At 33.3% G+C, this 15,086-nt stretch overlaps 1 protein-coding gene across 10 annotated transcripts in view; it reads right to left on the minus strand.

Moving 5' to 3' along the window:
- Positions 1-15,086, minus strand: part of LOC101888466 (collagen alpha chain CG42342) — a 516,353-nt gene that overhangs the window by 19,775 nt on the left and 481,492 nt on the right. For 6 of the 10 annotated variants that reach the window (XM_059120826.1, XM_059120815.1, XM_059120811.1 and 3 more), the window contains 4 exons: positions 8,858-9,217; positions 8,718-8,792; positions 8,482-8,622; positions 3,504-3,566 (listed from right to left, as the gene is read on the minus strand). The exons of 1 other annotated variant lie outside the window; for it this stretch is intronic. In XM_059120826.1, coding sequence (XP_058976809.1) covers positions 3,504-3,566; positions 8,482-8,622; positions 8,718-8,792; positions 8,858-9,217 — 639 coding nt within the window. Of the gene's footprint in view, positions 1-2,989; positions 3,284-3,503; positions 3,567-8,481; positions 8,623-8,717; positions 8,793-8,857; positions 9,218-15,086 lie in introns of those variants that run through there. 3 more of the 10 variants (XM_059120843.1, XM_059120806.1, XM_059120833.1) reach the window with 2 other exon arrangements.

Raw genomic sequence — 15,086 nt, forward strand, 5'->3', positions numbered from 1 at the left:
AAAATGTTTCAAAGTTTCTATAAATATCTTGGAAAAAATATTTCAAAGTCCAAGGTCCAAAGGCTGTATCTATATGCCTCTGCCTCTATCTATAGATCATGCAGGCCTTTCCTTACATGCCTAAGCGGAGGGTACCTATCCAGCTTGGCTTCCAAAAGATATACTTTCAAAGAAGCAATTTTGAAATAGCATTGTCTTCAAATGCCATTTAGAAGATGATATTCTCAGTGTTGAAATATTCACAATTTTGTTGGGGATCCTTAAATATGTCTATCATCCTGTATCCTTTGCAAAAAACCCGCTCCGTTAAAGTGGTAGTTAAAAATTGAAATTATTGTTCATTACGACCGTTTACAACATTTTAATAGCCTTTAATGAAATCATTAGTATATTCCACATTTATATATCATAAAATATTTATTAATTTTATTCATTTATTATTTATTTGTATTTAATTATTGTACATTATGGATGTGTGTGTGGTTGTTTGAATGATATGAACATTGTATGTGTCTTTGTGTTGTTACATTGTTACAAATTCATCCGATTCGTTTTGTTATTGTTTTTTTTTAATTTGTTTATTTACTTTGTTATTCTTTCGTGTAAATTTAATATTTAAGCTGCATTTACATTTATTTACGATTTTCCTCTGTTTTTCGATTTTTGTTTTTTTTTTTTCATATTAAGTATGTATGTGTATATGTATGTATGCCTTGTATATGTATATATATTTCTCTTTTTTTGTGTCAAAGCCCATGGACGGTACCTAAATCATTTTTCTTCTTTTTTTTAACACTGCTGCCATTTGTTACGTGGGGTGTGTTGTGTTTTTGTTTTAAGCATTTCAGTATTTGATTTTTTCGAGTTTTGTTTTGGTTTTCATTACCGTTTTTAACGGTCAATTTTCATTTGAAATAATGTTTATTAATTGAGGTTAGGTAAAGAATAAAAGGATTTTTTGACGCGGTATTATTAAATAGTTTTGAATAATAATATTTGTTTTGTTTTTCATTTTTATTTTTAAATATGCTGCCTTTTTTGTATATCAATAATTTGGAGTAAATAATTGTTTTTTGTTTCTTTTGGTTCCAGGAGAAATAGTTTTTAAATATTTATGTTTGGAATTTTGTATTCTTTTGTTTGTTGTGTTGTTTTTTTTTGTTGTTAATTGATATGGTTGGTAGTTTTGTTAGCAACATTTGAACTGTAATTATATAGAATGGCCTTAATTGTTGTTTTATATTTTTTTTTTTAAATTTTACATTTAAAGCAGTTTGAAAAAAAATAACATTTTATATACAGGGTGAGATAAAAAAACTGCAACCAACTTCAGACTGCTGTCATTTCTAAGCCACTCATCCAAGAGCTGTTAAAATTATTCCAGTGGCAGCTCATTATATTGTTTACAAGTAAGCCAAAGCATTTTCTTGAGAATTTTCCAGAAAAAAAGTTATTCGTGATGATTTCCTTATATTTGACAGGAAAACCACAAGTGGTTATCGTTAGAGCAATCCAGCATTTAAAAGTGAATAAATCTTTTGTGTCACGTACCATCGCTTGTTACCGTGATACTGGTAGCATAACCCGATGTCAAAGAAGTGGACCGAAAAAAACAGCAACATCAGCAGAAATGGTTCGAAAAGTAAAGAAGCGTCTTGATCGAAAACCACGTCGCAGTGGCCGAAAAATGGCTCGTGAGCTGAACTTATCGCAATATTTCGCATTCGGTAAATATTGAAAAATGAGCTCGAGGCAAAGCCATTGAATTTCCAAAAAATGCAAGAACTTACACCGCAACAGAAAGAAAATAGACTCAAAAGAGCTAAAGAGTTGCTTCGCTTGGCCGAAAGTGGTGAACTGCCGAGTTGGGTTTTCTCCGATGAGAAAGCATTCGTTGTCCAGGCACCGTAACATTCTGTTTGGTTCATCCCATAACGCTTCTGCTTACCAAAAGTGGCCCACTGTGCACATAATATCACAACCACATCATCATACCAAGAAAGGTTTGGTTCTTACCCATTTACATTTTGAGAATAGCTTAAGGTCGTTTCGACCCTAAGGCCTCTAATCATTCGCTTTCGCAGATAAGATTATTTTACATAATTTTTAAATGTACCAGCTATCCTGAGGGAAACTTCGGTGGGAACCAGCTACTAGATGGTCGTGTTTACTTGCCAAAGAGGTCAGCTGAAAATGTGCACCTTCGATTGGCCACCAGAATTCAATCACCATGGCCGTGGAGATGGTATTAATCTGAGACCGTGGCATCAGAATAAATGCCGAATATAATAGCGAAACTATTCTGGAGGGTGTATTAAAGCCTTGGGCATGCAAACATTTTGGCCGCAGACCTTGGACATTCCAACAGGACTCAGCACCATTGCACTCAGCACTCGCCACCCAAGAATGGTTACAAAATAAGGTTTCTCGTTTCATTTCCAGCGCATAATGACCACCAAAATCTCTGGATACCAATCCGTTGGACTATTGTTTCTGGAGTATTTTGGAAAGCAAGGTTGGCACTAAAAAGTAGCAAAGTGTCGATCACCTCAAGAAAGCGCTTCGCCGGGAATGGGTCAAAATACTGCAGAGCAACATTCGGTAGCGTATGGCCGTTTAAAGGCCATAATTCGTGGCAAAGGTGAACAATTCAAACAAATCTAAACTTATTCTAAAATTTGATGCTATTTCCGACATTTTTTGCTTTCATTCAATAAAATTAAAAAAAAAAAAAAAATGTAAAAATTATGGCGTTTGACTTTGTTGCAGTTTTTTTTATCTCACCCTGTATTTATGTAGACCGAAAATTATATTAAGTAGTTTTCATTCATTATTCATTATGACAGTATGGATTTTAAGAAAATGAAATATTAGTAAATTATTATTATTAATATTTTATATATATATAAAAAATGAGGGTTAACATTTGTTATTTGGTAATTAATTTTTTATATAATATAATTATAGTTAGGTTGGGGTTAAAATTATATAATCCTTTTTTTAAGATATTTGGGTTTGTTAAAAATTATATTATTAATATTAGTTTTTTTTTCATATATTTTTCTTTGGTTTTGAAAACTCATTTAGGGGTTCCTTTCTTAATTTACATTTACAGTGACAAATAGTATTTGCCGGTAATTTCTCCACCTTCAATTATTATGTTAATATTTGTTTTTTTTTTCTTAATCTGTAGTCTTAGATTTTAAAAGTTTTTTAAGTTTTTGTTTTATTTTTTGTTTTTGTGTGTTTATTTAGTTAAGTTTTAATATTAGTATTCCCACACCTGGTGACGAGAAGAGAAAGAGAGAAAAAATTGCAAAAAAATATGTTATCTTATTAGTCACATAATTAACAAGAGGTGATTGTAATTTTTAAGGTTAGCTACAACAAAATGTGTTTTTTTCTGTTTAATTAAATTAGAGTTCGTGTAAAAGCCAAAAGCATTGATAAAAGTGTGTTTTAGTTACGTTTTACTTTGAGAGTAGCAAGGAAATTCAACTTACCGGAAGACCAGCTTTGCCAGAGGGACCCATAGGTCCTGAGTCGCCGCGCATGCCCATAGGACCCTAGAACAAGAATGAATAACATAATATTACTAATTGTGTCAAATAAAATGTCTAAAGATATTTTAAAAACATAATTTTGGATTTTTGCTATTTAAGAACTAATTGTCATTGGAAATATGTGGAAATATATATCATTTACTACAATAACTTAATTTGGTTTTGAAAAAATTATTATAAAAATGTCACAAATATAGTCCTGATAGTCCTGCGGTATTAGAAAAACCACGATTATAGCCCTAAGGATTCTTACAAATATACTCCTGACAGTTCTATGGTTACAACTGTAACAATCCTTTCAAAAATATTCTAAAAAAATATATAATTTTAGGACTGATAGAAATAAATTTAGCAGTGATAAAAATATTAAAAAAAACTATGCTTGGGAATTAAAAAAATAAATAAAAGGGAAGGACATTAAAAAATATTTTAAAGAAATGCACCAAATATGATTAAAATTTTACTGAAAAACTAGGTTCCAAAGTCTTTGATTTTTTATTTTTTTTTTTTTTTGAAAATCTCAAGCCTTAAGTCCTTGAAAAATAGTTTTTTCAAAAATATTAAAAAATGTTTTCATTATAAAGCTGAAAATCTCTAAAAAAAGTATTAAAAACACATCCGAAAATCTTTTAAATTAAATAAATATTTGTTATAAAAATAAATAAAAATAAAATTTCAAGAAAACCCATAAACTAAATTTTTTTCAAAAAAAAAATTTTTTTTAATGTCAAAAAATATTGAAAAATAGTATTTTAATAATTTGTTCCGTCAAAAGATAAACATGTAAAAAAGAAGCTAAGTCCGGCCGGTCCGAACGTTTTATATCCTCCACCAATTGGAAGAAATTTGAAAATTTTCGAGAAAAAATTCCGTCGAAAAATACTGGTCAAATAAACCAGTAAGGAAAACTCAAAAGTCGGGCGGGGCCGACTATATGATACCCTACACCACTATGCATATTTAGTAGAGCTCTCGTAAAAAGGTTTATACAGCGCATTTCAGAGCTCTATGAGATATTTGGTACAAAATCATAATCTATCTAGTTCTATCGTGCATTTTACGAACTATAGCTATCTCTGAACCGGGTTTCTCCAAATTTGACGTATTAGCTTCTAGACTGAATTCGGTCTTATGTACAAAAATTCAGGTGATTTGGGCTGATATTGACCATTTAGTGCACAATTAACCTGAAATCGTTAGAATAATCGATTCTCACCACTATGTGGCTGTACAGATGTCTGAAACAATTCCTAATATTAGTTGGGAATTGAAGGAACGAAAATAGCTATATCTGAACAGATTTTTACTAAAATTGGTGTACCTGCTTCTAATCTGGTTTCGGTCGGATTTGCCAAAATTGATGCTATTACGGCCATTTGGTGGTCAATCACCCGAAATCGAATGAACATATATATGGGAGCTATATCCAAATCTGAACCGATTTCTATAAAATTTAAAACAGCTACTCCTGTGCTCCATCTAATACCTGGTACCAAATATCACGGTTGTGGAGTGAATATTACGAATGTAAGGGACTAAAACACTAAATCGGATGAAACATATATATGGTTGCTATATCTATATCTGAACCGATTTTCACTAAATTTGATATACTTGCTTCTAGGCTGAATTTGGTCCGATGTACTAAAATTCAGTCCAGTTGGACTTATATCGGCCATTTGGTGCACAATTAACCCGAAATCGGATGAAGATATATATGGGAGCTATATCCAAATCTGAACCGATTGCGATAAAATTTAAAACAGCTATTTCTGTGCTCCATCTAATACCTGGTACCAAATATCACGGTTGTGGAGTGCATAGTAGGAATGTGAGGAACTTAAAGATCAAATCGGATGAAAGATATATATTGGAGCTATAGCTATATCTGAACCGATTTGATATACTTGCTTCTAGGCCGAACTCGGTTGGGTGTGCCAAAATTCAGGTAATTTGGACTGATAGTGGACATTTGGTGCACATTTAACACGAAAGCGGATGAAGATATATATGGGAGCTATATCTAAATGTGATCCGATTCTTACCAATTTCAATAGGGTTCGTCCTTGGGCCAAAAAAATATTATTTGGAAAATTTCATCTCAATCGGATAATAAATGCGACCTGCGTTTTGTTCACGAGAATACATGGACAGACGGACGGACGGACGGACGGACAGACGGGCTGACATGCATAAATCGACTCAGAAAGTGATTCTATGAAGGTTCTCAAAAGTAACTATGGGTCTATCTCGTTTCCTTTTGCCTGTTACAAACAAATGCACAAAGACATAATACCCTTACCACTATGTGGTGTAGGGTATACGTGGACCTGCTGTAGTATCGATTTCGAACTTCAAATACGAAATTTGACGAACTTCAAATACGAAATTTGGTGAACAATGTCGCGAAAATCTTGGAAATATCTTACATATCGGGGTAGCGTTATATGGGTGCTATAGTAAAACGTGGACCTATACAGTCAATTCTCTTCCAAAGGGGTAAAGTACTCAGAGAGAACACCTTGTGTGATTTCAGAAAATTCCATAGAAAAATGTGGCAAAAAAAACAAAATACCGAATATCGGGGCACCATTGTATGGAGGCCATCACGAAGAAGAAATTTTACTAAAATCAACAAAATTGCGAGTATAGGGAGGTACAGTTAGGTACTCAAAGGGCACTAGATTTTAAGCCAATTCCATTGAAAAGTGTGGCTAAAACCATTAAAATACCCAATAACGCGGGACAGCATTGCATGGGGGCTATAAGATATCGTGCACCTAGATAGGCAATTCTCTTTCCGATATCGATCTGAGTTTGATAATAAAACAAGTTAAAAAGTATCAGTCGGTATTGCCGCCAGATATATACCCTCAGCCTATGTTCGATTATTTAAATATATTTTGACTAGTGTTAAGATTATTCAAACGTTTGACCTTCTATGGAGCAGGTGCTGAAGGAGTGGGCCAATATTGTCCATTTCCTATCGGACCCAAAAATATGATATAAATATTGCGACAGATGTGCCAAGTCTAAATGGAATCGGATGTTAATTTGGCCTTTTATGAGCTTCATGGGTACTAAAAATTTCAATATTTTGTGGGGGTGGGGGGGGGTGAACCAGAAGGAGTGGACCGATGTATTCACCCTTCACACCACACCATGGGTTAATACAAATATTAGGATAATACAATATTAAGAGGATTTGAAGACAATCGGACTTTTACATCACATTTTATGAGAGTTGTAATTATTCAAAATTTTGACCATTTGTGGGGGAGGTACTAGATGGAGTGGACCGATATTTTCCATTTTCACACCTGACCTAGCACTGACGCAAATTTTAGGATATGCAAAGTTGGAGCAGAATCGGATTATCCATTCACTTTCTGTGCAAAAAAATATATATTTTTGAACATTTCGACCTTTTGTGGGGGAGGTACAAGAAGGAGTGGACCGATATTGTTCATCTTAACACCAGACCTTGGGTTAATATAAATATTGGGATGTGTGAAATTTGAAGACAATCGGACTCTGACATCACTTTTTATAAAAGTTGTAATTATTCAAATTTTTGACCATTTGTGGGGGAGGTACTTGATGGAGTGGACCGATATTGTCCATTTTCACACCTGACCTAGCACTGACGTAAATATTAGTATTTGCAAAGTTGGAGCAAATTCGGATTATCCTTTCTCATTCTGTGCAAATATATATTTTTTTGAAAATTTCGACCTTTTGTGGGGGAGGTACCAGAAGGAGTGGACCGATATTGCCCATCTCCGAACTCGATCTAAGTTTGACAAAAATATTACGATGTACCCAATTTGGACCAAATCGGATACTCTTTTCGAGAGTTATCGTGCGCACCAGCCAGCCAGACAGACAGACAGACGGACGGACGGACGGACGGACATCGGTAGATCGACTCCAAATGTTCTGAAACGGATTTGGTCCAAAGAGACCTAGGGTCTAAAACCGTTATTTCGACTAGGCACGTTTTGGCCGTATCAAATGATATATACCCTCTGTAGCCATATGGCTGAGGGTATAATTACGAAAATTATCGTGTGAACCAGCCAGTTTCTAAAAAAAAAATATTCTCATAAAATATATGATTTAGACCCCAAAATTGTTTTCAAAAAATAGTCCTTAAAATAATCCTAAAAAATTCATTTTTTAGTTTTAATAATTCCCAAAAATGTCTCCGTGAAATAATTTTTATGAAATCAACTATATAGTCCTCGAAATAATGTATATTTGTCTCAAAATATTTTTCAAAAATCCACGATAGTAGTCCTCAAAAAAAAACCTTCGTTTATAGTCCTTCCAAAAATTCTGAATAAATCTATAATTTAGTCCTTGAAATATTTCTCAAGAAAACGAAGATCTAGTCCTTAAAATAGTGCGATTTTGTCTCTGAAATAATTCTTACAATCCACGATTTAATCCTTTGAAATGATTCTTAAAAACCACGATTTAACCCTTTGACTTAATTCTTAACATCCACGATTTTATCCTTTCAAATGATTCCTAAAATCCACGATTAAATCTTTAGAAATATTCATTAATATCCACGATTTAATCCTTTGAAATATTTCTTAAAAACCACGATTTAATTTTTGAAAATGCACAATTTCATCCTTTGAAAGAATTCTTAAAATCAACGATTTAAAAGAAATTACTGAAAATATTCTTAAAATCCACGATTTAAATGAAATCCTTTGAAATAATTTTTAAAATACACGAATTTAATCCTTTGAAATAATTTTTAAAATCTAGGATTAACTTTAAAAATTTCTTAAAAAAATCCACGATTTAGTCTTTTAAAATAATTCTAAAATGATGAAAATAATTATTTAACAATCCAAAGGATCAATATTTAGAGAAACAATAAACCTTAAAAACAAATACTTACCGGCAGACCCATAGGACCCTGATCACCTTTTGTGCCTTTTTCACCAGGATCTCCTTTGCGGCCATCCAAACCTCTATCACCGGGTTTACCCGGATGGCCAGGAGGTCCCATGGGACCAGGTGGACCGGGAGGACCATAAAGCTAAAAAAACGAAACGAAAAAAAGAAAACAAAACAAATCATAACAAAATATAAAATTAAAAATAAAAAGTTAAAAAATAACTGTTCAACACTTACATATTCAATGGTGGGCATATGATGAGGAGCATCCGCCATGCCATCATCTTGACGTCTGCGCATTTTACGATACTTCTAGTGAAAGGGCCAATCAGAAAACTTTCTTTTCGAATAATAGTGGGAAAATCTTAAATACTCACCGAATCACCACGGTCGCCTTTGTCACCTTTGACGCCAGGATAGCCGGGAGGTCCGGGCAAGCCGGGTGGTCCCATAAGGCCGGGGGGTCCAATATCACCACGATCTCCCTTTTCGCCGGGAGGTCCTTGATAACCTGGAAGGCCAGGAGGGCCCTCAATGCCAGGTTCACCTGGTAGACCATCTAAGCCACGGGGACCCAACGAGCCAGGTTCACCGGGCTCACCGGGTTCACCCTTGGAACCATCTCTACCATCACGGCCATCTTTGCCTGGTATGCCAGGGGGACCTGGTGGGCCACGTAACAAAGTAACTGGAGGATCATCGTAATCTTCATCTTTAGCACCGCCTGGACCAAATATCTAGAGATTGCAAGGTTAGAGGTGGCATGCAATAAAAGGGGGAAATAGAAAATGAAAAATTAATTGGTTAAGGATATTTATTATTTCTCAAATCAATTACTCTTTCTCTTTTGTGTTACTCTCACTCTTCAGTGTAATTTTTTGATTTGTAATTCGTGTTCCTTTCTCACTTTTTCTCACTCTCTCTCTCACTTGTGTGTCTGTATTTGTGTTTTATTATCATTTAACTTTATTTTTGTTGCTGTGTAAATATTTCATGTTGTGAGCCTTCGGGGGCTTCACTTTTTTCCCGAGTGTGTGGTTTTGGTGCATTTTTGTTTGGTGTTGTTGCTTTGGGTAATCAATATCCTGTGCTTTTTGTGTGGAACCATTACCTGTTTTACGTGTGTGTGTTTTGTTTTTTTGGGAAGGATGTGGTAGAGGTTAATAACATTAAAGTGCCGTTACAACAGAAAAAGTTTTCACGTGTTGTCTGTGTGTGTGAAGTTTTCTTTAAATAAACATATACGGATATGGTTTTTCTTTTTTTGTGCTTTGGTGTTGGGAGAATTTTTTTTTTTGTTGAAAAAATTGCAAATTTGTTGTTTTAGTTTTACAAGTAAATATTGGAAGTGGTTATAATTTGAATACACTGAGGGAATCACACCGAATTTTATCACAGTTCTGAAAACATATTCATATTTTCTCATTCAAAAAAAAAAAAAAAAAAAAAAAATAATAAATAAATAAATAAGTAAATCAACCTAGACTTTATTATTTCTCAAAAAAAATTAATAATAATAATAATAAAATAAATAATAATTAACAAAATTTTATATAATTTTTATAAGTAATAGAGAAAGATGAAATGTTTATAAGTGCGGTTGTAAGATTTAGAAGATTTTCCAAACGAAATTTAGTTCTATGCAATTCTCAAATTTAAGAAAATCTAATTTTTTTCCAATTTTATGCCAAACACAAATTCCATATTCATCTCGGGTTTCTGGTAAAGAATCGCTGACTTGTTTCGCAAGTTATGACAGATAAATGTATTGAAACTTGTGACCCTTTGTGGAGGAGGTACCAGAATAAATGTTCCGAATTCGACCATCTTTTTTTACAGATCTTGTGGTGTGGAAATATTGAAGTGGTCCGATCATTTTTATAAAATACCTTGTGTTGATCGAAATATTGAGTTATACCAAGTCTAAATGGAACCAGATTTTATTTTCCCGTTTTATAAGCTTCATGGATATTGACCCTTTGTGAGAGAGGTACCAGAAGATGTGGATCGATATATCCCATCTTCACACTAGACCTTGTGTTTATAAAATATTGTGATGTGTGTAATTTGAAGAGAAACTGATGCTTATTTCAAATTTTATTATCGATTTGGTTATTTAAAAATTTTACTCTTTATGGGGAGATACCAGAAGGAATGGTCCGATCTCTACCATCATTCTCACACATCTTGGGTTGATATAAATATTCAGATGTGCCAAGTCTGAATGGAATCGGATGTTAATTTCGTGTTTTATGAGATTCATGAATATGCAAAATGTTCACCCCCTGTGGGGGAGGTATCAGAAGGAGTGGACTGATGTTACCCATCTTCACACCAGACCTTGGGTTAATAAAAATATTGTGATGTGTGTAATTTGAAGACAATTGGAGCCTAACATCAGATTTTATTAGATTTGTAATAATTCAAAATTTTTACCGTTTTTGGGGAGGTTCTGGATGAAGTGGACATTTTCGCACCTGGCGCAAATATTAGGATTTGCAAAATCGAATTTTCCTTTTTCTTTCGTGATGGAATCAAGCGTGATAGTGTGATTTCTTTATATTTGGCTGGAAAACCACAAGTGGCTATCGTTAGAACACTCCAGCATTTAAATGTGAATAAATCTTTTGTGTCTCGTATCATCGATCGTTACCGTGATACTGATAGCGTAGCCTGACGTAAACGAAGTGGGTGGAAGAAAACAGCAACATCTGCAGAAATGGTTCGAAAAGTAAGGAAGTGACTTGAAATGGCTCGTGAGCTGAACATATCGCAATATTCCATTCGGCAAATATTGAAAAATGAGCTTGTGGTAAAGCCATTGAAATTTTAAAAAGTTCAAGATCTTACACCGCAACAGAAAGAAAATAGACTCAAAAGAGCTAAAAAGTTGCTTCGCTTGTCCGAAAGTGGTGTACTGCCGAATTTGATTTACTTCGATGAGAAAACATTCGTTCTCCAGCAGTTTGTAATCAACCGTGGCATCAGAAGAATGCCGAATATTATCGGGAAAATATTCTGAAGGGTGTATTAAAACCTTGGGATCGCAAATATTTTGGTCTCAGACCTTGGACATTCCAAAAGGACTCAGCACCATCGCAGTTGTTTTTATCGCACCCGAAAATGAAAATATTTACTACTATAGTCTTTGGAAAAAGTTTTATATTACCTACGATAACACTGTGAGTCTGAGTTTTCAGTAGCATAAATATAACGTGTTTTTATACGTTTTTTTGTCATTTCATCTTTCATATCTTGCGAGCCAAATCGATGAATTTTTCCCAGTGTAACACAATTGTCTCTTATTTTCCCTTTAACTAATGCGGTAACTGTTCACATTCATTTCCATTATCCTTAAAAACATTTTATTTTAACCTCAGAACGTGTATAGGTATTGATGGGTTTTCCATGATGCGTACAGGCAAACACGTTTTCAAAAGTAAGAGAGTTAGTTAAGTTATAAATGTGTGAGAGAGAGTGTGTGTGTGTGTGTACGTCTCTTCCTAGTACAGAGATAGTTTAGAGTGTTGGTAATTGTGAGGTTATATTGTCATACTACTCAACAGACAACATCCAACAACAACTCACACACACCCACACACACAAAAACCACATGCTCATGTCGAACATCTTGCAACCGGAAGTTATTCATACCGGTGTTTTAGTGTTTTCCTGAGCATAACCATGTGAACAGAGATGATGGGGGAGTTGAAGTCTTTGTGGTTTTTGTTTTGTTTCATTCATCCCAAGAAAATATGTGGGAATGTTGTGCTGCCATGACAAGGTGTTGTTCCTGAGCATACCTCAAATATTAGATAGTTAATTAAAGTTTATGAAAAACAATTTGCCAAGGAACGCAAACAAAGAAAAAACGTAGCTCCAAAGGAGATAGACAAACTTGCACACACAAACCTATGAAACAATGACAAGGAAGAAGTATTTGTTGGTTATTTGCCTTCGACTTTATTTTATGGGTCTTCTTGTCGTTTTTTTTTTTCTTAAGCTAAAGAATTTTCCATGGCATGCAGCAGTGTTGAGCATTGATAGACATGCCAACATTGGCAACCAATTGAAATTGTCATAATGTTTGTCTCTGGGTTAATTGAATAGTTCACATGAAAAAACATTGTCTTCAATATTTTACTTGCTCAACTACTTTCGCAAAGAATTGCAAGAAAAAAACTAGGTCGTTCAGTTTTTAATTGATTTCGATGAAAGAAAAATAAATTGAGGTGAAATTTTTGCGTAAAAAAGATACGAAGTTATTCAAAGTAATTTGTAAGTGGAAATAGTTTGAGTTTATGTTTTATTTGATTTTTTAAGGGGGTGGGAAGGAAATAAGTTTTAATAGATATCAATAGGGAAGTATTGGCAATTTTTGGGGGAAATATTATGAAGTTGTATAAGGTATAATAAATTTGAAAAATAATTCGGAGGCTATTGACAATTATTGTCGGGAATAGAAAATATAGAATGATCTATTATAAATTTGAAAAATATCAAAATTCATGGTTAAAGGACAAGAAAAAACCGTAAGGAAAAGTCAAAAGTCGGGCAGGGCTGACTATATCAAACTCTACACAATTATGCATATTTAGTAGAGCTCCCGTAACAAAAGAATTTATTTGAAGAAATATTATAACACCTATCATCATTTGAGTTTATAGTTTATAGTATAGTTATAGTTTGGTTTCTGAGGGAACATATCCAGTTCTGAATCGATTTTCACTAAATTTGACGAAGACATTTTTATCTTTTGTACCAAATAACATTGCTATAGAGTGCATGAGAACCATTTTATCAAAAAAAAAAAATATATATATATCGGAGCTGAGTTCCACAAAATGGAAACGTACGTCCCATTTGGGCTGATATTAGCCATTATTTGCACAATAAACCTGAAATCGAATTAAGGATATTTAGAAGCTATATCCAAGTTTTAGCCGATCTAGATAAAATTTGGCAAATGATATTTAGGAGCTATATCCAAGCTATAGGAGCTATATCTCGATAAAATTTGGCAAAGGTATTTCCGAACTTTATAAGATATCTGATACAAAATATCATTGTTGTCGAATGTATATTACGAATTCGAGGGACTTAAACACAAACTCGGATGATACATCTATATGGGAGCTATAGCTATATCTGAACCGATTTTCACTAGATTTGAAGTACTTTCTTCTAGACTGAATTCGCTTGGATATGCCAAAATTCAGGTCATTTGGACTTATATTGGCCATTTGGTGCACAATTAACCCGAAGTCGGTTGAAGATATATTGGAGTTGCATCTAAATATAATCCGATTACCACCAATTTCAATAGGGCTTGTCCTTGGGCCAAACAAATTTTCTTTGGAAAATTTAATCTCAATCGGATAATAAATTCGACCTGCATTTTGTTTACAAGAATACATGAATAGACGGACGGACAGACAGGTGGGCTGACATGCATAAATCGACTCAGAAAGTGATTTTATGAAGATCCTCAAAAGTAACTATTCTCCCTGTTACAAACAAATGCACAAATACATAATACCCTTACCAGTAAGAATTGGACTTCTGATGTCTTCTGAGACCTATAGTAGAATTTTATGACAAATCAATAGTAGAAAATTAGGACCAATTTGACCAATACTCTTGGTCTGGAGTTCTTCCTTAAAACAGGATTTTCTTCAAAGAGTATCTCCAAAAAATTCTAGAATTTTTTAAGATGGACCACAAACATCATTTTGTCGACTGTTATGTTGGCGAAGACACAATATACCTAAAATGAACCTTAATAAGAACATTTTAGAAAATGTTGGATAAGAGGGAGTTTGCCCTCTCTATTTAGGTTACTTTGTGACATATTCAAAAGTCTTCTATTTTTAGCTTTTCTTTCGTAATCTGTTATTATCCTTCGAAATGTTGTAGTACACTCAGGGGTTTTTCATTTAAATATCCGATACGGAATTTTTATTTTTTTTAATGTTTCAAAAAATTCTTATTATTCCGTTCTGTTTAAATAAAGATTAGATATTCGTAGTTTTTAGTTCTTGAAAAAAATCCTTACAATATTGTTTAAAAATCCATGATCTATGAGGTTTTTCAAATATAAATCGATTTTCTATCAGAGATCTTTTAAAATTTCTTTTTTTTAACAAGGACTTCGGTAAAATACACGAAGTGTTTTAATACATATAAGGCATTTTCATTTAAGCTTCCGATACGGGATGTCTTTTTTTTACATATCCAAACACTTTTATTTATTTTTTTGATTGGAATAGAAATTAATAATTTTTAGTCGTTGGAAAAAATTCTTAAAAAATGTTTAAAAACCATTTATTAGGAATCTTTTAAAAATTTTTTCTTTAAAAAAGGATTTCGGTAGGAGGTCGACAAAAAAAAAAAAAAAACATAAAAAATTGAGGTCAAGTTTTTTTTAACTTTTGGTTTAGAGGTCGTCCTTTTAAAAGTTTTCTTAAACAACTTAAAGATTTTTGGCAATTCGCAGTATGTTTTTTAAAGCATTTAAAAACAAATATGATTATAGCCTTCGTGCGGGCCGACAATTCATCTATTCTTTCTTTTTTTATATTTATGGACCGATATTGCCCATCTTTG

Source organism: Musca domestica, unplaced genomic scaffold (assembly GCF_030504385.1).
Source record: "Musca domestica strain aabys unplaced genomic scaffold, Musca_domestica.polishedcontigs.V.1.1 1, whole genome shotgun sequence".
NCBI lineage: Eukaryota > Metazoa > Arthropoda > Insecta > Diptera > Muscidae > Musca > Musca domestica.